The sequence below is a fragment of the Silurus meridionalis genome, chromosome 8 (genome assembly GCF_014805685.1).
Source record: "Silurus meridionalis isolate SWU-2019-XX chromosome 8, ASM1480568v1, whole genome shotgun sequence".
In the NCBI taxonomy this organism is placed as follows: Eukaryota; Metazoa; Chordata; class Actinopteri; order Siluriformes; family Siluridae; genus Silurus; species Silurus meridionalis.
Window position 1 is genome coordinate 1255599 of NC_060891.1, and position 21111 is coordinate 1276709.

General features: G+C 38.7%; 1 protein-coding gene across 5 annotated transcripts in view; it reads left to right on the forward strand.

The window, feature by feature from the left end:
* The first annotated feature begins 8940 nt into the window (after positions 1–8940).
* Positions 8941–21111, forward strand: part of kif13ba (kinesin family member 13Ba) — a 35267-nt gene continuing 23096 nt past the window's right edge. For 2 of the 5 annotated variants that reach the window (XR_006926776.1, XR_006926775.1), the window contains exons 1-2: positions 8941–10130; positions 12992–13085. Coding sequence is in view for 3 of the 5 variants with exons in the window: in XM_046856600.1 (XP_046712556.1) it covers positions 10061–10130; positions 12992–13085 (164 nt within the window). In the remaining 2 variants the exon portion in view is untranslated. The remainder of the gene's footprint in view (positions 10131–12991; positions 13086–21111) is intronic. The other 3 variants (XM_046856600.1, XM_046856601.1, XM_046856602.1) reach the window with 2 other exon arrangements.

Here is a 21111-nt window from a genome sequence, read left to right on the forward strand (position 1 = left end):
TTTGCAGTCACCTCATCTAATCTAATTTGCTAATGTTAGGAGTTAGCTCACTGAACAGGTTAAACTTTGCAGTTTTGTCAGGTTCTACACAACAACAATTTCCACATTACATTATCTAATCAGGCCAATTTATGTTAGCTAGCTGGCTAATGCAAGTTGTTAGCGTATATTATGTAGCTGGTTATTGTAAGTGCTGAACGTTATACTTAAGAATTCTTTTAGAAATCCTGTTATATTAGATGGATATTGCAAGTAGATCTATTTGGCTAATGCTAACACTGAATATTTAATGTACTTTAAAATGATAACTTGCTAGCTGATGTTAGCAAATAGCATATCTTCTCTAGCTAGTTAATGTTAGCCCTGAGCATTAGTAAGATATCTGTGGAAATTCTGTCAGGTTTATCTTAGCTGTTAGCCGATACTGTTGCAGAACAGAAATTTTAAATGTAGGCAGACAGCTAATGCTAATGCTAATGTGTGCCAACTGTATTTTATTCTATTTTATTTATTTATTTATTTTGTAATGAAAATGTGTTCTTTTACTGCGTGGTCTCTGGTGAGTTTCCTGAGCTAATCACTAGTCATAAACCATATTTTCCACACATATTAAATTCATTCAGCTCGAGAGAATCTTCTGGAACAGCAAAACAATGTTCCAAGATCATAATCCCCACCTGTTCTTCTAAATATCACAATCCCTAATCAGTGTGTTTCTGTTTCTCACACCTGCAGCTGATGGCGTAATCACACATATCCAACACACCTGCTTTGTCTCTTCTTTCAACCAAAAAAAAGGCAGATGCTTTCAGAAATCAGTTTACTAAAGGATGAATTCCAGCAGACAAATATCAAATGGAGAACAGTAACAATTCCAGACACTTTGCACTGAATTACACTGATTTGTAATATACAGTGTGATAAAGTGTGGAAACTCAGTAATGTAACACTCTGAAGATTTCCTTTGACCAAACAAATCTTTAAATGTCCAGATGTTCCACTTTATTTTCATAAAATAAAAATCCTCTCTTAGAATGAAGAACAGCTTTACACACTCTCGGCATTCAGCTAAAACACTTTGCTGTGCCTTTTTTAAAATTCGCCAAAATTGTTCTTCATTAGCTGGAGATTTCTTTCTTGTGATGCAGTTCATCTCAGAGCAGTTCAGTAGGATTCAGGTGCGGTGACTGGGCAGGTGGTTCCATGATAAACACTCCAAACAACTGTTTGCTCTCTAAATAACTCTTACAGAACTCGGACGTATTCATCACTTCGGCTCATCGTCTTGTTGGTTCCACCGAGCCGCAGTCCAGACGGAATCACATGGTGTCACGAGTATGGAAAAGGAGCCATGTTGGATTAATATTCCTTTCACAATTTAACCCACATTTATATAACAAGTAAATATAACATCACTACATGTATCTCATCCAAAACCTACCATTGATGCCCAAGGTTACAAAAGGCGCATGCAAGTGTCTCTCAAAAACCACAGTACTATAAATTTACCATATTTTAAATTCTACTTATAAACATGTATGCTGTTTTTCACTTTTTTATGCACTTATTTACATTTCTCAGATTCTGAGGTTTGTTAATTTTACTTACAAACTCACCTCATAGAAAATGGATGTCAATGTTAATTGTTTGTTTTATTTGTATTTCACTTCTTTTATTATTTTTATTATAGATTTTTTTTGCTTTTTTATATTTAGTATCAATGTAGGATTTTCTCCTTTTATATGTTAAGTGTTCAAGCTCTGACACCATTCATTTTCAGACGTGAAATTCATTCAATTCAACTTTTTTGCACGTGAAGTCAGACGTGAAAAACATGTTGCATGGCCACACGTGGCACTACTTTAAATTATAAAGTAATCAGATATTCACTGTACTTTTATATTTGATTCTACATTGTACTTTTATTTCTTCCCTGGATGCCACTAATTTTTTATATGTACACACACACACGCACGCACGCACACACATGCACACACACACACACACACACACACACACACAAAAGAGAGAGAGAGAGAGAGGAAGAAAGAGAGAGAGCTATATTCCTCATGGGGGCCAATAGTTCAAATAGCCACAAGTTATTTTTTCTTTCTTATTTAATAATAATTTTTTTTTTTTTATATTACTGACCTCAACCTTTATGTCCTGCCTTTTAAAAGCTAACACGGCTTCACAAACCTCAGATTTTAGCATCCGATTCAGACACTACACATAAGAGCGTGATACGATCCTGATGTGGTTATAAGTAGTTATAACAAATAAGCGTTTTCAAGATACACCAAAAAAAAAATTTATTGTAAAAATGTAGGTACTGGTAGGCAATGACGGCACTCAAGAGCCTTCTATGGCTTATTTTAAAGAATGGCTGGCTGTTTACCCATGCTTCTTTTTCCTCCACACACACACACACACACACACACACACACACACACACACACACACACACACACACGGAGAGTAAATAAGTGTCACATGTGAAATCGAACTCTGCTGCCTGCTGCTGTCTGATTAGCAGCCGGAACAATTACTTTAATCGTGTCATCTTAACGAACCCCTGCGATAAGCAACACCGGACCCACTAATCCACCGAACCCTGCACAAAGACAGTAAATTATCCCTTATCACGCATTATAATAAAGAAAAATCACTTCAGAGACACTGAATGAAACATGCAAACATCCTGCCTTAATTAAGCCGTGTTCCTTTTGCAGTTTATCAAACTTTTCTTTTCTGTAATAGATGATGATAATAAGGATTTATTTGATGTTAACTTGTTTTATAGAACATGATGACAACATTTTAGTTGCTTTTTAGTTGCTTTGGATTGGCCCCAAAATCTTGTTAAGTGATTTGGCTGTCTAGTTAATTACTAATGTAACGACTAAAAACATTTATTAAAAAAATCCTCACTGAAATCTGGTCAGATTAGCTCATCTCGCTAATCGGCTAATTTTAGCATTAAATATTATTGGTGCTTGTAGGAATCATCTCAGAAATCTACTCAGGTTAGTCCTCAGCTTGCTGATTAATTTAACCAGAGTTCATCTCAACATTGGTGGATATTCAGAGCGTAGTATTTCAAGCTGTTAGCACTGTGATTGTTAGCATCTTTGAACATCTCTTAAATCATGATAGGTTAACTCATGTTAATATGTTTGTGCACAGCGGCATTGTCATGCTGGAACAGGTTTGGGTGAAGTTTAGATGTGCTTCTAACTTTGTCGTAAGAGTTTGGAGAAGGACCACATACGTATTGAAAAGCCAGATGTCCAATACAGCTAAAGCTATTGCTTTAACCAATCAGATTGCGAATTCTCACTGTATGAGATTCCTGTGTGTGATGCAGCGCTTTGTTCTACTGCGATTCTCTATGTGTTTTTTAATAGCCTTGGCGTCATAATGATGTTATTAAGAGATGGATTGATTTAGGAAGGAGACCTCTGAAGGCTTGGGTGTAAAAAGTAGTGCATTATGCTTATATATCTATTGATCCCTTCCTCTGTTTTTACATACCCATACTCTTTAATATGTCTTATACAGAACAGACAGCTGTAGCTGAGCCTGGTTAATGGTGGACAGTAGAGCTGTGAGAATCAGAAAGAGGAGGAGGAGGAAGAGGACAGCAGCGTCACAGGGTTCAAAGCCGTTGGCCTTTCCCCAGGACGCCTCGGCTAAACACATCACAGCGGCTCCCTCTAAAGCCCGGCGAGAACTAAAAACACGTAACATTTACACTAAATTATCAAGCTTCAAAGAGGACCGCGAGTATTTAGAAAGGAATAATTACTTCCTGTCTCTAAAAGAGTCACGCGATGAGAATCTTTTAATCGAATTCACAATTAAAATGTAAATAAATAGTGTTCAAGACGTCGGAGTCGCTGTTGGATTCTGTAACAGCAAATCCTCAACTACTGTATGACACTTATAATTGTAATTCCAATTGCAGTTGTTTTTATATAATAAACTATTCATATATATTTATAGAACGCTTGCTTTTTTTATGGAAAAGAGGTGTAGCTGTGCAGCTTGTTTCCAAACCAGCAAATTTCCAGACTGAAAAATGTTCAGCTTGATGGAGCTGCAGGAAGTGACTTTGAATTACTTGGCTACGAATATCAATGTATGTAATGTTTGCATTCAATTATTTGATCAATACATTCATTCAAACCACTGGATTTGATCTCACCTGACCTTCAGGTTATTTCGGATTTTATGTGATTCTGAATTACACTATTTTGTCAAAAGTACTGGGTCACATGACCTTTCCTGCTATATAGGGTTTTTTCTAAACTCTTACCACAAAGCTGGAGGCTCTCAATTGTACTTTATAAAATTTTGCATTTACTTAAACTTGGAAACCTCCCCTGGTGGTCTAGTGGTTAGGATGCGGCGCTCTCACTGCTGTGGCCCGGGTTCGATCCCCGGTCAGGGAACCGACCCCAACCACTTTTAGTGCCGGTCCCAAGCCCGGATAAATTGGGGAGGGTTGCGTTAGGAAGGGCATCCAGCGTAAAAACATGCCAAATCAAACATGCGGATGAGCCGCTGTGGCGACCCCTAATGGGAGAAGAAAAAAGTTTACTTAAACTTGAAAACCTGAACCTGTTCCAGCACGGCAATGCCCCTGTGCACAAAGTGAGCTCCTCGAAGATCTGGATTGCAAGCTTTGGAAACTCCAGGTCTCCTCACCTACATCCTTTTGTAACACCCCTGTGGCTGAACATAAATATCTATAAGAACACTGCACAATCTAGTGAAACATCTTCCCAGAATATTGGAGAGAAACGTAAGAGCAAATTGGGACTCTTTTGGGAATTGTGGAATTCAATGCTCAAAAATCACATACTGTACTTATGAAACTTTTGCCAATATTGTGTACTTCCCTTTCTTTTTTTTAGATTACCTTTGTAAATGTCTTAAAAAAGGATGCACAAGTATATTTTTTGACTATATTGAATGCCAGCTCGACTCGTACCGGTGCAGGAAACACACTGACATTTCAGTGAAAATCTGACTTATGTATGTGTGTGTGTGTGTGTGTGTGATTCCAGGTGCACCGTGACTCAAGCCTCGTTTTCAGCTTCCTGCTTGCAAAGGTCTGGATTTGTTATTCAGAATTATTGCAGTTATTACAAAGCTCTTATTTTTTTCCCCTCCCTTTATTTCTGTAGAGGTTCTGTAGAGGGCACCTGGAGGGCATTGACATTTCTAGTGTAGAAGCATCCTAAAGGGCCATTTCATCTCTTGCATGGAAGGAAGCCTGTAGGGCACTGAAATACACACTCCAGGTTTAAGGGTGCCTTAGTTGGCAGTTCATTCTTTTTTTTTTTTATAATTAAAAGACCTTAGAGGGCACTTGCTTGCACATAATAGAACCCCATGGGGTACTTGTTTATTAATGGAGCTCGATAGGGTACGGTGTCACATACACTATATTGCCAAAAGTATTCGCTTGTCTGCCTTCACATGCAAATTAACTTGAGTAATTCTTAATCCATAGGGTTTAATACGATGTAGTCCCACCCTTTGCAGCTAGAGCAGCTTCAACTCTTCTGGGAAGGTTTTTCACAAGGATTAGGAGTGTGTTCATGGGAATTTCTGACCGTTCTTCCAGCATTTGCGAGGTCAGACACTGATGTTGGATGAGAAGGTCTGGATTGCAGTCTCCTAAAGGTGTTCTATCGGATTGAGGTCAGGACAGTTAAGTTCTTTCACACCAAACTCACTTATCCATGTCTTCATGGACATTATCTTGTGCACTGGTGCACAGTCATGTTGGAACAGGAACGAGCCGTACCCAAACTGTTCCCACAATGGTGGGAGCATAAAATTGTCCAAAATGTCTAGTTATGCTGAAGCATTAGGAGTTCCTTTCACTGGAACTAAGGGGCCGAGCCTGATCCTGAAAAACAACCCCACATCATAATCCCCCTTCATCAAACTTTACACTTCACACAATGCAGTCAGACAAGTTCCGTTCTCCTGGCAACCACCAAACTCAGACTCGCCTATTGCATTGCCAGACAGTGAAGCGTGATTCGTCACTCTAGAAAACATGTCTCCACTGCTCTAGATTCCAGTGGCCTCGTGCTTTACACCACTGCATCGCTTTACATTGCACTTGGTGATGTAAGGGTCGGATGTGTCTCAAAAACCATGAAAGACTACATTTTTCCACACTTTTCACACGTCTGTAATACATGTATGCATTTATCCATTGGTACGAACAGAATAATCAGCTTCTGGCTCCATCTAGTGCATCAATAACTTCACATTCTGTAGCATCAGATTTTAGGTGCTTTCGATTTTTTCTTTCTGAAAAACGATCATCATAAATCTGAAACAACATTTTGGCACATATTTTTAATAAATATATTTGTATTTTTATATTTATCATGTAATTTCATAATTTATCATTTTAAATATAATTATTCATTAAAATAAAATAATAACAAATATCTTAGTACTTAGTTTCTTAGTACAAAATCGTATATTTCTAATTGTTAAAAAAAATATGAAAATATATATTGAATCATTTCATTATAAAACGATTCAATATATTTTCAACAATTAAAAATATAAGATTTTGTCAATCAACCAATTAATTAAGTAGTTAATTGATAATGTTTTATATTTATCTTATTAGAGTAAATTTATTTGATATTTAATCATTTTCTTCTTCTTCTTCTTCTTCTTCTTCTTCTTCTTCTTCTTCTTCTTCTTCTTCTTCTTTCGGCTGCTCCCATTAGGAGTCGCAACAGCAGATCCACGCTTCTACTGGTATGTCATTTGGTCCAACCGACTTTCCATTCTTCATCCTCTTAATCGCTGCTCTCACTTGCTCCTTACTACTCCTGTCCACTTCCTGCTTTACCATCTCCACACCATCCAACCTTCTCACTTCTGCAGTAGTCCAATCATCCAGCATCTCTTCTCTTACATCACCCTATGCTCCTCCATCTTCTTAAAATACGTGTTCACCACTGCCATTTCCATCCTTTTAGCAAACTCTACCACCATCTGCCCTTCCACATTCCTCTCCTTAAAGCCATACCTACCATAACCTTCTCAAACATCTGTTCCCTTCACCTACATACCCATTAAAGTCTGCCCCAATCACCAATCTTTACTTCCTAGGTTTACCTTCTACCACTTCATCTAACTCACTCCAGAATTTTTCCTTCTCCTCCATCTCACAACCCACTTGTGGAACATAGGCACTGATAACATTTATCATCACCTCCTCAACTTCCAGCTTCATTTTCATCACACTTTTAGAAACTTTCTTCACCTCCACTGCACTCTTACTGTACTCTTCCTTCAGAATCACCCCTACACCATTTCTCTTTCATCCACACCATGATAGTACAGTTTAAACACCTCCTAAGTTCCTGGCCTTACTCCCTTTCCGCCTGGTCTCCTGAACACACAACATATCTACCTTTCTCCTCTCCATCATATCAGCTCCCTCTCTCCCTTTATCCGTCATAGTACCAACATTTAAAGTACCAACCCGAACCTCCACTCTCCTACACTTCTCCTTTTCCTGCCGTCTCTGTAGAAGTCTTTCTCCTCTCTTTCTCATCCTTTGGCCAACAGTAGCCCATTTTCCACCAGTACCCTGTTGGCTAACAATAAGCGTCTTTGGTAACCCGGGCCTCGACCGATCCACTATGAATTTTTGATTCGTGATCCGCATGTTTGATTTGGCACATGTTTTACGCTGGAAGCCCTTCCTAATAAAACCCTCCCCATTTATCCAGTTTTGGGACCAGCACTAAGAGTGCACTGGCTTATGCAACCCTAATGGCCATGTTATTTAATATTTGATGGCAATTATTACTATACAATAAACTCTTACATGCAGTCAGAAAGACCAGGAGCTCAAAAGTTGTTTTGAATTTAAATATACAGTATAATCAGAACTCATCAGCAACTGATTAACTTTAAATCTGCAGAGGGTGTAGTGAGTGCATTTGACCAGCAGATGCCGCCACAGCATTAGTTTTTATTTGTTTGTTGTCCTAAAAGGAGAAACTAAAAAACAAATCTTAACAGAATATTAAGGAATATATGAAATATTGATAAATATTTCTAGATTAATTATAAATGTCTTATATTGTTATTGTTTTACGCACCATTGTACAGCAAAGTTCAAATAAAAAGACAGCGAGTGACGTTTAATTATTAATTTCGTAAAAAAAAAAATTCAGTAACAAAAAAAGGTACCGCATATCATTAAAGAAATGTCAGATTTAAGCATATAATAATGATCATATTGAGTACATTCTAAGCGGCCATGCATAATAATCTTATTTTCTTTCTTTTTATCTCGTGATCACGACTTAATTTTCTGGTGATCTTGACAAAACAAAAGTTGTTTTCTTGTTATTACGACTTAGTTTCGAATACGCAGTGAAGAAATGAATTACTGATCACGAGAAATGTTCTAGATGCAGCAATGCAGCAAAGAGGATAATAATCATAACCACTTGTGGCAGTGGGCACGTGGAAAAAATGGAGAACAATTATTATTATTATTATTATTATTATTATTATTATTATTATTATTATTATTATTATTATGGAACAAGTCGTGATCACGAGAAAAGGAGAAAGAAAACAAATTATAATGCATGGACTCTTAGGACTTCCGTAATTTAATTAATAGATGATTGATATATCAATATGTTTAATTACGTAAATTAATATTCCAGTTCAGATCATTAGATTAATTTGTTAAATTTTTTAGTTTAATGGTCACATGGTGTGAGGTTTGTGCAATTATATATCTATATAACTCGTTAAATTAGAGCTTTTTATTTTCTTGTACCTCACCACAATGACATGTAAGGTCCAGTGTTAATTTGACCTCACCGCGATGGTGCCAAACGCTGCCCAGCGCTCACGGATATAAGAACCCGGATGTAAGGGGGCGTATCTTTGCCTGATGACTGACGGGAGGAAGCTGATATGTGAGGTGATTTGAGCGGCCAGTCCCGGATTCTCAGGCTGTCTCTCCCCCGCTTCCCTGCGCTCTGATACACCGGGCTTCTCTTCCTTCCTTCCTTTTTTTTATAGCGTTTATTTTCCTTGATATGACGCGGACCAAGAGAACATGAGGCCGTCCTTTCGGGAGAGTCCTAATGGAATGCTGTCGGATGGAACCGCGTGTGTCGCCGCTATGGGGATTTGATCATGAAGTCCGTTAGCCAGGCAGCGCCGCCGCCGACGCCGCCGCTGCTGTGTGACGCTAAGCTAAGCTGAGGCGATTCCTAACACTGTCATGGTGTAATATTTCGTTTGCTTTTTTCAATCGTCTGTAAATTTTATCGTATTGTTTAGGCTTTTTTTTAAATATATTTTTCCTTTTTATTAAATTGATAACACCAGTTTGCGGTGTATGTTTAGTCACCGGTCAGCTGGCTAGCTAATAAATAATCGACATGACTAGCATGGCTGAGTTAGCGGAGAGAATTCTTTTGTCAGAGCAGAAATAGTTTTATATTTATATAAGAAAGGTGAAGAATAAAAGTTTGATGACTTTTCTTTTTTTATTATTATTACGAAAAGCAGTATTGCACTAGATGATAAAATAATATTCGAGTCAATTCAGTGATCATTCTCGCAATATCATTGAGAGTCCACTGTGAGTGAGGGTTTAAAGATCTTCTCTGACACCTTCACGAAGCTCCAGAGGCCTTGCTTGATCTTCAGTGGAGGTTTGGTGACACTCCGGCACGGATTTGTCAGACTGTCACCTTCCTGTTCCTGGTTCAGGATTATTCATTTTCGTATTAAATCTCCATCAAGACAAAAAAAATGTGAATTGGGAGATCCTGAAACCCAGATTGACCTCATGATGGCCTCTTTTCTTCTACATGACTTTGCCACCCCGGAGGCTAAAATGTCAAAATAAATTTCGAAGGATTTTGGGATTTATGGACATGGATCTCTAAAGCATCTGGATCTCTCTATCACTCTCTCTCTATCTCTTAACGTCTGTCTTCTTGCGGGTGAAAGCTGTTGGTCTGCAAACATGGGAGAAACCAGTCTGAACAACTCGAATGTCAAGGTGGCCGTCCGCGTCCGACCCATGAACCGGAGAGGTGAGGAACCAGATCGCAAATCTCACGTATTAATGAGGTCAACACACGGTGTTAATACAACGTACACCCTTGGGTCACGTAGAAAGGTGTACGTTTGTACCTTTATTGTGCTCTTGAGGTCCAATTATGTTCCTGTAATGCCACCGTTATTTATGAGTGTTTAGAGAGAGACGGTTCGGGTTCAGGGTCACTTTAGCGCTCAAATCGGAACAATGATCTATTCATCGCAGATGTATATTTCTTACATTTTTATCGATTTTAACTGCCACTAAGTGGCTCAGTATACAGGGGGTATTCCAGAAATTTACCCAGAATTCATCACCCTAACCTGGAGGAAGTGCTCACTTTAACAAAATGATGTCACTTAACATCAACGTTTTTTCTCAGCAGCAATTTTCATGCGTGAAATTCGGCGGCACCAGACACAGGAACCGTGCTACTTGTTAAAATATTTGCGTAAACCTGTCGGTCTCTGACCCTGGGTCGTGTTCACATCATTTTATTGGAAGGGATTTGTCATCATGCTTATGCGCAGAAAAAGGACTGCTCTGGCCTGCTGGCTTGCTCTTTGAGTTTTGGGTCTTTCCCAGAAAGAAAAACAAATAGATACATCAGTGTTATTGGTAAACCTGAGACGTGGAGGTGCAGTTATCCCCGGGAGGTGAACTTTGTCACTTAACTCAGAAAAATAAAAGGTATCACAGAGTGCGAGTTCGTCACATGGTGGATTTGTGTGTAAAATTCAGTCACAAGACGACTTCACCTCCTCATTGTGATCGAACTAATCTCCCTCACTCAAGGCACTGATTTAAGACTCAGCTTTCAACATGTGCTGTTGTGTAGGTCTTTTTTATTATTCCTATACACTGATCAGCCATAACATTATGACCACCTGACTAAATTGTGTTGGTCCCTCTTTTGCTGCTAAAACAGTCCTGACCTGTCAAGTTTGAGCTACAGGAGCTCGTCTGTTGGATCGGACCACACGGTCCAGCCTTCGCTCCCCACGTGCATCAATGAGCCTCGTCCGCCCACGACCATTTCGCCGGTTCACCACTGTTCCTTCCTTGGATCACTTTTGATAGATAATGAATACTGCAGACCAAAACATCCCACAAGAGCTGCAGTTTTAGAGATGCTCTGACCCAGACGTCTAGACGTCACAATTTTATTAAACTCGTTCAAATCATTACTTGCTTCTGACATCAACTTTGAGGACAAAATGTTCACTTACTGCTTAATGAATAAATCCACCCACTAACAGGTGCCGTGATGAAGAGAATCAGTGTTCTTAACTTCACCACTTAGAATAATGTCTCAATATTATACCTGATCGGTGTATATGTTCAGGGCATAATGAGCAGACGAGAGTTCACATAGATGCCTCTCCTTGCCTTACTTCCTCAGATCTCTCCTTGTTTCTGTTTCTGTGTGTGTGTGTGTGTGTGTGTGTGTGTGTGTGTGTGTGTGAACAAAAGAAGGAAGGGAGTCTCAGCCAGCCATAATGAACTATTTGCTAACGTTGCATAACAGCATGTTCCTACAGCTCACATCAAGAAATCAGAGCGAGGTAATTGTTGGGGTTTTCGATAATTTTCCCGACGCTTCAACTCGACAGGAAAGTGATGAGCTCACCAGAGTGACGTGTACAGGGTGCGTGACCAACGAGGCGGCGCTTTACTGATTGCTTCATGAAAATGTTCATCTCTAAACCAGTTTTTTTTTTTGGAAAAATGATCGCTCAGTTTTATTCCACAAATAATCAGTTTTCAGTACATCAGATGTTTCTACACGTTCTTTCTCTCAGCTCTTCCTCCAGTTCCCGCTCTCCCAGTTCCTTCTCCAGGCTCTCGGAGGAGGCAGGAAACCGAGGTTTCCTCTTTAAAACGAGCAGCTCGTTGGCATTTTGGTGCCGTTTTGTGCCGTGTCCAAGGATTTTTGAGTCAGCGACATTTCCTCTACAAGTTTCCAGCACTGAGCTGCTAGAACACTGAATACGCTATAAAACCAACAATGGTTATTAGTGAATAGAATTAGAATGTACTTTCCTGGTCATACGTTAAAGACCGATCGTTTCCTTTTTTTGTCACTAAGATGGTTCTGTTTTGAATGCGGTTATAAAAAACATTCTCGTGTGTTTTACATAATTACATTGAATAGTCAGGGACATCAGGTGGTTATATATTAAATAGCATATAATTAAATCGCATTTGATCAACGTTTTGCTCCAGGAACCATCAACTGCTAGTCCAGTACGGAAGGTTCTAATGGGACGCTTTATGACAAAGTGGTGTGATGAACCAGCATTATTGTTAAACCGATTATTTTTCAGTAGTTGTACGTTCTGACGTGTTTTTCATTCTTTTTACACCACAGCGGTTTGGCATTGTAACCTTACAGTTTATTAATCAAAGAATGATTTACTTGGTATCCACTTTTTTAATCTTTGACAATGCAATATCCGATGGGATAATTAGATGAATGTGACGAACGGGATGTTGTTGTTGTTTTTTTTGTTTGTTTTAGTTCCAGCTATAGAATCATTCTGTAATTAACACGTCCTGCCATTAAGCCTCGTTACCTCTCAAGTCAACAAAACGTCCTGCATCAGTCATTCAACAAATCGCTCGAGGAGGCAGTTTTGTTTAGTTTACTCTCGGAGTGTTTGTTCGTTTTCAGGAGTATTGTAATCCGTAAAGGTCGTCCCCAGCCCCCACTTTATCATTCTTTCATACTATCTGTTGCAGGTGGTTTTCTTTTGAAAAGCCAAAACAAGCACATAGGCCTATATTAATTTATTACCCATAAATTGTAAAATGTTCGTGTTTAAATCCATGTTTCGCCTTTATATTTATTAACAGAAAAGGACCTGAACACAAAATGTGTGATCGAGATGGAGGGGAACCAAACCTTCCTGCATCCGGCAAGCGGGAACCTGGGAAAAGCCGACTCCAGGTAAGCTCATGTCACGTCAGAGTTTTTATACCGGTTTCGTCTTTATTTCGTGCGATGAAAACAAATCCGATTTTATACAGGAACAGTCCTCTTTCCACTTTACAAATACCTGTTTAAGACTGATTGGCATCGTCCTGCTTCGTTCAGATGTAGCAGGGGGCACGGAAAGTTGTCACATGACCCTAAACCGAGCAGTGTTTTCATCCAAAAAATCCCAACACACTCATATCTGGGTGAGCTATTAAGACAGACACGTGACCAGAACGAGTTGTGTAGAAACGGCTGTTTTCCAGGCCATTACACGAGGAATGATCCCTACAGTGTTTCCACTCACAGCAGTGTAACCTTGGCCCCTATTTAGCACGCTACGTTCGGTGGCTCAAGATAAGCTTTTCCACTTTCTTGCTGCCCGTACGAAACGGCCAAGACTTTCCCTGTTCCTCCACTTTTAGATCCTTATACAGATTGCAGAACCAGAAATTACAGCTGGGTCACGTGAGGATAAAGAGAAAAAGGCAGCATTAACTTGTATCACGTACATCATAAATAAATAATAAAACCATTATGTCTGGTGGTGTTATCAGAAAACAATCCACAACAGGATCATGTCCATTAGTTCCCAACTCATCCCAAACAAAGTGCTTAATTCCTTTTATGCCACTGTAAATATTAGTGTATAGATGGATAGAGACAACTTTGTCATTGCATAGTGCAGGTACACATGCAGTTTAGCATCTACCAGAAGTGCAAATAGTAGCATTTGTGCAAACTGACAATAAATGTGCAAATATATCTATAGAATGTAAATATATGTGGATGTTTGTACAGCAAATAAATATTAAGGCCATAATTAATATAAATGAATATTTATATATTAACAAATGTTGAGAGTTTATATTAGTACAGAATGTGTGTGTAAGGCACACAATGTGAAGAGAATGTTTATATACATTTATTAATGAGTTTATTTTATATCCCTATGCACTTAATTTATTAATAAAAGTGCACATCATACTATTTTTTTTTTATTAATTTACAGCTATATCTCAGAAATTTCCCCACTATGGGACGAAAAAAAGGCATATTTTACATCGTCAGCTCCTATTCTCACCTCCATTATAGATGCCGTTTTTGGAAGAAAAAAAAAATCTAATTTTCTGGAAAAGTTCCAGCTGATACCAGAGTCTCCTTCCATGCATGTTGGATAAACTAAAACACCCCTAACCTTATCACTGATGACACTCGTCTGTTGATCCATAATTTAGACCTACACTGATGTCCATACTGCTGTAAAAGAGAAATAATGAACACCCTCTGGCCAATCACAATCCAGAATTAGAAGATTTTTTGTGGGTTCGGCAGCTGTTTATTTTATTGCAACTAAATATTTAAGGAATAAGGAATTTTGTCTGTTTTGTGCAGCGATCACTTAGGTGTGTGTGTTTGTGTCTGGGATAAAGTTGTGTATAACCACGCAGCACTATGCCATGCGTCAGGACATAACTCTCCTCCGACTGTCTTCTCCTTTTTTTTTCCCCCTCATCTCTCTGTCGCCATGGCGACGGGGGGTAAGGTTAACCCTAGGTCATTCTCAGCCGAAAGACGGCTCTCCACGTGAGACAGCCGAGCATAGAAGGTAGCTTTAGCATCTGTTGGCCATAAACGCTTGTTTTATGGCAGTAGACAAGCGAGCACCATTACGGCTTTCTCTGGACGCGGCGCGGACAAAAGGAGCCATTTTTAAACTTGGAAGTAAAAGGACGCGCCGCCTGCTGCCTTCACGCAACAGACAGTTTAATTGCAGACCGGAGTTCATGTGCTGAATTCGTGCCCATGTTAACGCCGCACCAGATGCCTTCGACGACGTGGTTCACATGGGCACAACATGGCCGCTCGCACCTCCTGCACACTCCGCTTCATATTCATTGTTCAGGTGGGCGTTAGACAGCATACGGCAGCCCACCCGTCACATCAGACAGTCTCTTTCTCACTTCCCAGTTGTCTTTTCAAGGGAATCATTTCCATGACTTTGCATAAATGTATTTATCTCCGCACCTCGTACCACACACTCGGATGGGTTTTAGTGCTTGAAAGTGTCCAGATTGTAGGAAATCGTTTTTTATTCTCGCAGTTCACACGATGGTGTCCATTTAAAGTGGTCACGTTTGTGTTTATTATTTATTATATCATATTCTCAAGTTTTATATCATATTTTCTATTCCTTATGCTAATGTGATTTTTTTTTTTTAGATATATTTTTATTTGGCACAGTACAACATTTCTAAAAAGTGCTTCTGAACGAAAATAAATTGGTACAAATAAATGATGCTGAAAACAGTATAAAATAACTGATAGTTTAATATATAAAATTAGTAGTGATGTATTCAAAATTAATTAGTAGGGCTGCAGCTATTAATTATTTTAGTAATCGAGTATTCTACCGATTACACCATCGATTAATCGTATCAGAAGTACGTTTTTCTTTATCAAATCGCAATACTAAATATACAAGAGCAAATAAGACGAGTCTCTTAAATGAACAAGTAATTTGTTTCCTTTTTATTGCTGAAATTGCAATCTGTGAAAACTAAACCCATTTAGTGCATTTAATTGCCATATTACATCAAAATACAAATATATAAATTAAAATATAAAAATCAATTATAAATTACTCTTAAAAAAGGTAAACGCACTGTTCAGTTTTTTCAGTTTTAGTATGAAATGATCCCAACTTTGGAAACTTTCTGTGGTTTTCTTTGGCTTGAATCTTCTCCTCATCCCTCGCTGTTTTCTCTCAGTTCCTCCATTTTTTCATTCTGCAGCTTCTTCTGTGTTACCTGTCAAGTGCGCTCCAGAGTTTAGTGGGTGGTGCGTCAGTAATTATGATCCGTAGGGAAACACAATGATTAGTTAAAACTAAACTAAAACGACTAAATGAAACAAATAAATTGTCTCAATGCTTTTTTTTGTATTCGACTTACTCAAGTTAATTGAGGAATTGTTTTAGCCCTAATTAATAGATACAATTGTAGTGAGGTATTTTAAATATTAAAGTTTTTTATTGAATTATTCACACAATTGTTTATCTTTCTTTCTTTCTTTCTTTCTTTACTATAGGTGTAGAGTTGAGCTCTTAAGCCTGCACTAAAAAGCTTTAGTGTTTTCTTTTCTGTCCTGGTTTATTGCAGCGTTGTTTGTTTAAGGTGTGTGTGTGTGTCTCGTTGTACTTCGTGTTGTCACACCTGTGTCGTGTTGTAGCAGGTCTGTGATGATCAGACTCTTTTAAGTAGCTTCATTACTGTTAATTCATTTCCGTCGTTGTAAATAAACAGGCTTTTGTATAAAGTAGCTAAAGGCACAATAGGTGTTTTTAAAAGACTTACTAATACAACAACCTGGAAAATATGTAACGTGTTTAAAAATAAAGTCCTGGTTTTACTACTGGTGTGTTATATGGCTGAGGAAAAACCTCATAAAAATCTGAGACGTTTGTATTTGGATTAACCTTCTCCTAAAGTTCTCATTTTTATAGAAACTTTTCGTCTTATAATCCTCTCTTAGTCTGAAATCAGCAGGTGCTCAGTGCAGCCAGGTAAATAAAAATAATCAAATAATCACTCAACATTTAAAAACTGAAAATATTCCAGAAAAAAATTTATTGCACCTTTAAATCTTATGTTGTAAAATATGACAAAACATGACCTTTAATCTCCCTGAATTCTTTCATTATTATCTTCTATTTTGAAGTCATGTCAAAGGCATCAAGTTTTCAGACATGACTCCATACTGACCAGCTGTTCTCCTGCTTCAGAGCATCTGTAACATCTCACCACATCTTCAACCCTGCTTAGAGATTGAGTTCTTTTGTTTTTATTACTGAATTTTTGTAAAGATTTACTGCAAGATAATTCACAGCCTGGCGAATCTAGTTTGCTTCTTAATTCTTCACTGGAGCGGTTTCCTTCTTTTCATTTTCTTGCCTTTTTTCTTTTCGCATAGATGCAAACATAACAATGTTGGATCAAAGAGCTGATTCAGAAAAGAAAGCTGGGAAACATTAATGAACAAGAACGGCTTTGTCACTTAGACAAGTACACTGCAGTGAAATCATTGAATTTTTTTATTTATTTTTGCCAAGCTTGTTCTTATTCTAGGGTCAGATCACAAGGTCAACTTAAACCCATGACCTTCTGATCAGAAGCCTGGAGCTTTACACACTGAGCTCAGCTTTTTTTTTTGTCAGATATTTGATTATACTCTGCATTCTATTTATGCATATTTTTTATTCTATTTATACTATAGATATAGACACGTGCGTGTAGTAAAATATATAAGACATTACAATACTTCTGATATCTCAGAAAAAATACATTGTAACAATGATATACGAGGTGGTATCAAAAAGTTTCAAAACTAGCTGTTTACAAGAAAGTACTTTATTTATTTATGTTTACACACCATCACATTTAAAGTAGTCCCCTCGCACAGCAATACAGTGCTCCCAGTGTTCTTCTGGAACGTGTCCTGGAAGTCTTCTTTTCGAAGCGCTTTGTGCCGGATCTCTGTAATGGTGTCAAAACGGCGACCTTTGAGCTGGATCTTCAGCTTAGGGAGGAGGGCGAAGTCCTCGAGCCAAATCTGGCAAGGAGGGTGGGTGCGGAAGTGAGATCGGGGACTGGGTGCGCACGTGCTCAGAATAGCAGACGTGGTAACACGTGTTCAGAATAGTCACCAGTCGCTCAGCTCCCGATGTACACAGAACGATGTCTTTTAACACATTGACTTATGAAGCTCGGTGCTCCCTGTGACTGTGCGACATGTTTTTTTATTTTACCTCAAGTGCTGTTCTAGGAAAATAATTGAAGACAGGGTGGTCTGTCCTGGATTGTTTTTAATTCTTTTCATTGCACTGGAATTTCTCACAGTTTTGTTTGCAGTTTATCAAACAACGTGTACTTTTTATCCGTTAAAAGTTACCTTCAACGTAGTAAAATGTGTTAGTTCTTACCAATGTTGTAGCATCTATAAACAGTTTGCTCCCCCTGCTCTCGAAGACAAAACAAATGTGCACCTTAACCTATTTTGTACTAGAATGAGAAATGAGAAACGTCTGACTGTAATGTGGGTCAGGATGTGAACACGGCGTCACCTCACCGCTCACGGGCTGAATATTTACATACAACTGAGGCGTAACGTTATTCTTTTTAAAAACTATGCTGAGAGACGGAGCGAGAAAGTACTCGCTTCATCTTTCTGACGTCGTGTCACACGGTCACGAGATCAGGAGACGTGGGGGGAGACATGATTCTTAATCACCCCTCTGACTCACACTGACAGCTGCCTCTGTATAACAGTGTCAATACTCCATCATACTTACTCACAGCTCAAAGTCTGCAGCACACGGACAGATATAATGCCACGATTACGCTGCTGAGGTGATGTGCATGTGGGGTTACGTGAGATTATAAGCTCACACGGTCTCCGGCTGTGTTTTCGTAGTGGATTTTGGTACTTTAGATGATCGCAGTGTATTAGTCATGCAAGTCAATGATTATTAAATACATTTAATAAATAACCAAGTGAATTATTTGCGTGAACGCACGCCAAGGTGGACATTTTTTACATTATTTTCAGGAAATGATGTTTGTGTTATGTTATTGAGAAACACACAGTGGGGCGTGGCCTCAGTGATGAATGTGCAGGTAGAAATTCAACTGAAATTATATTAAGTCTGGTTGTTTTTACTAAAGATTTTTCTGCAAGATTTTTTTTTCCCAACTACATTTATGCTCCCTGTTAACGGCTCACCTGCAATTTTGTACATTTCCAGTTTATTCCCATTAATTCCTATATATTCCTGTTAATTTCCATGAAAGGTTTTGCAACCCCAGTCTAAAGGTTGGACAGGATTTCAACAAATTATATTTTTTTTTTCCCCTACATAAATCTGTATATTCGTAATAAATTGCAGCTAATCACTTTCCGTTTATTTATTCTTCCTTCAGTTCTGCGAGCGTGTGAGTCAGGAACCTGGCATGTAATTAAAAACATTTAAAAAAAAATCCTGACTCATCAGTAATGCTAGCGAGTTGCAGCTAGAGCCGACTTCAGCTTCCAGTTTTTTTTTTTTTTTGCGTAGAGGGGGCGAGTTCTTGAGAATGGGTCGTGTCATATGAGGACCTAAAGAAATGCCTTACTGTGTGATAATTAATACTTCTTCCGTAAGGGTTTCAGTCAATAATGCAATTCATTTGATCCAGTAAAAAAAATAAAAACAATAATAAGGAAAATGTGTGTCTGTGGCCAGAATAACGGTTATCAAGTGACTCATTTCTCAAGAAGTTTACGTCTCTACCACTCCTAGCTTTTATTCCACACCTTTCAGTATTACATTTAAACATGTAATTGATATATCCGGTGCATTTACAGTTGTGTTCAAAATTATTCAACCCCCAATGCTGTAAATGGTTTTAGGGAATTTAGTGTACATTTGTAATTGTATTCAGAATGAAATCCTACAAGGACTTCTTAAAGAACCATATGCAACTAAAATGACATCAATTAGTTTTGTAATACAGTAGTAAATGTTTCTTTTGTGAATTCTTCATTGACATAATTATTCAACCCCTTAAAGACTACCACTCTGAAGAACAGAGGTTCAATGAAGTGTTTTCAATCAGGTATTGAAAACACCTGTGGATATCAGGGAGCAGCAATAAAGCCTAATAAGCACCAATTAGGCAGCTTTAAAATGACTGTGATACTCAGCACCTTCTAGACATTTACTGGTGTGGTTACAAACATGGTGAGGTCAAGAGAATGGTCCAGGAAGACAAGAGAACAGGTGATTACTCTTCACAGGAAGGGCAATGGCTATAAGAAGATTGCAAAGATGTTAAACATACCAAGAGACACCATAGGAAGCATCATTCGCAAATTCAAGGCAAAGGGCACTGTTGAAACGCTACCTGGTCGTGGCAGAAAGAAGATGCTGACTTCGACTGCTGTGCGCTACCTGAAGCGTAGAGTGGAGAAAAGTCCCCGTGTGACTGCTGAGGAACTGAGAAAAGATTTGTCAGATGTGGGTACTGAAGTTTCTGCTCAGACAATACGGCGCACCCTGCGTAATGAAGGCCTCCATGCCAGAACTCCCAGGCGCACCCCCTTGCTGTCCCCAAAGAATAAGAAGAGTCGACTGCAGTATGCCAAAAGTCATGTGGACAAACCACAGAAGTTTTGGGATAGTGTTCTGTGGACTGATGAAACAAAATTAGAACTGTTTGGGCCCATGGATCAACGCTATGTTTGGAGGAGGAAGAACAAGGCCTATGAAGAAAAGAACACCTTGCCTACTGTGAAGCATGGCGGGGGGTCAATCATGCTTTGGGGCTGTTTTGCTTCTGCAGGTACTGGGAAGCTTCAGCGTGTGCAAGGTACCATGAATTCTCTTCAGTACCAGGAGATATTGGATGACAATGTGATGCAGTCCGTCACAAACCTGAGGCTTGGAAGACGTTGGACCTTTCAACAGGACAATGATCCCAAGCATACCTCCAAGTCCACTAGAGCATGGTTGCAGATTAAAGGCTGGAACATTTTGAAGTGGCCATCGCAGTCACCAGACTTAAATCCGATTGAGAACCTCTGGTGGGACTTAAAGAAAGCAGTTGCAGTGCGCAAGCCTAAGAATGTGACTGAACTGGAGGCTTTTGCCCATGATGAATGGGCGAAGATACCCGTAGATCGCTGCAAGACACTTGTGTCAAGCTATGCTTCACGTTTAAAAGCTGTTATTACTGTAAAAGGATGTTGTACTAAGTACTAAGATTGAATGTCACTTGGGGGTTGAATAAAACTGATAATGATGTGAGCTCAGAAAAGACATTTGTGGTTATTTCATTATAAATGTTATGTTATATTTGTCTGACCTACACGTGCCTCTTTGATTTAATTGTAAGCAGGATGACTGAATGATCATAATCAATGTCAAACCGACCAAAACAATCAATTTCAGTGGGGGTTGAAT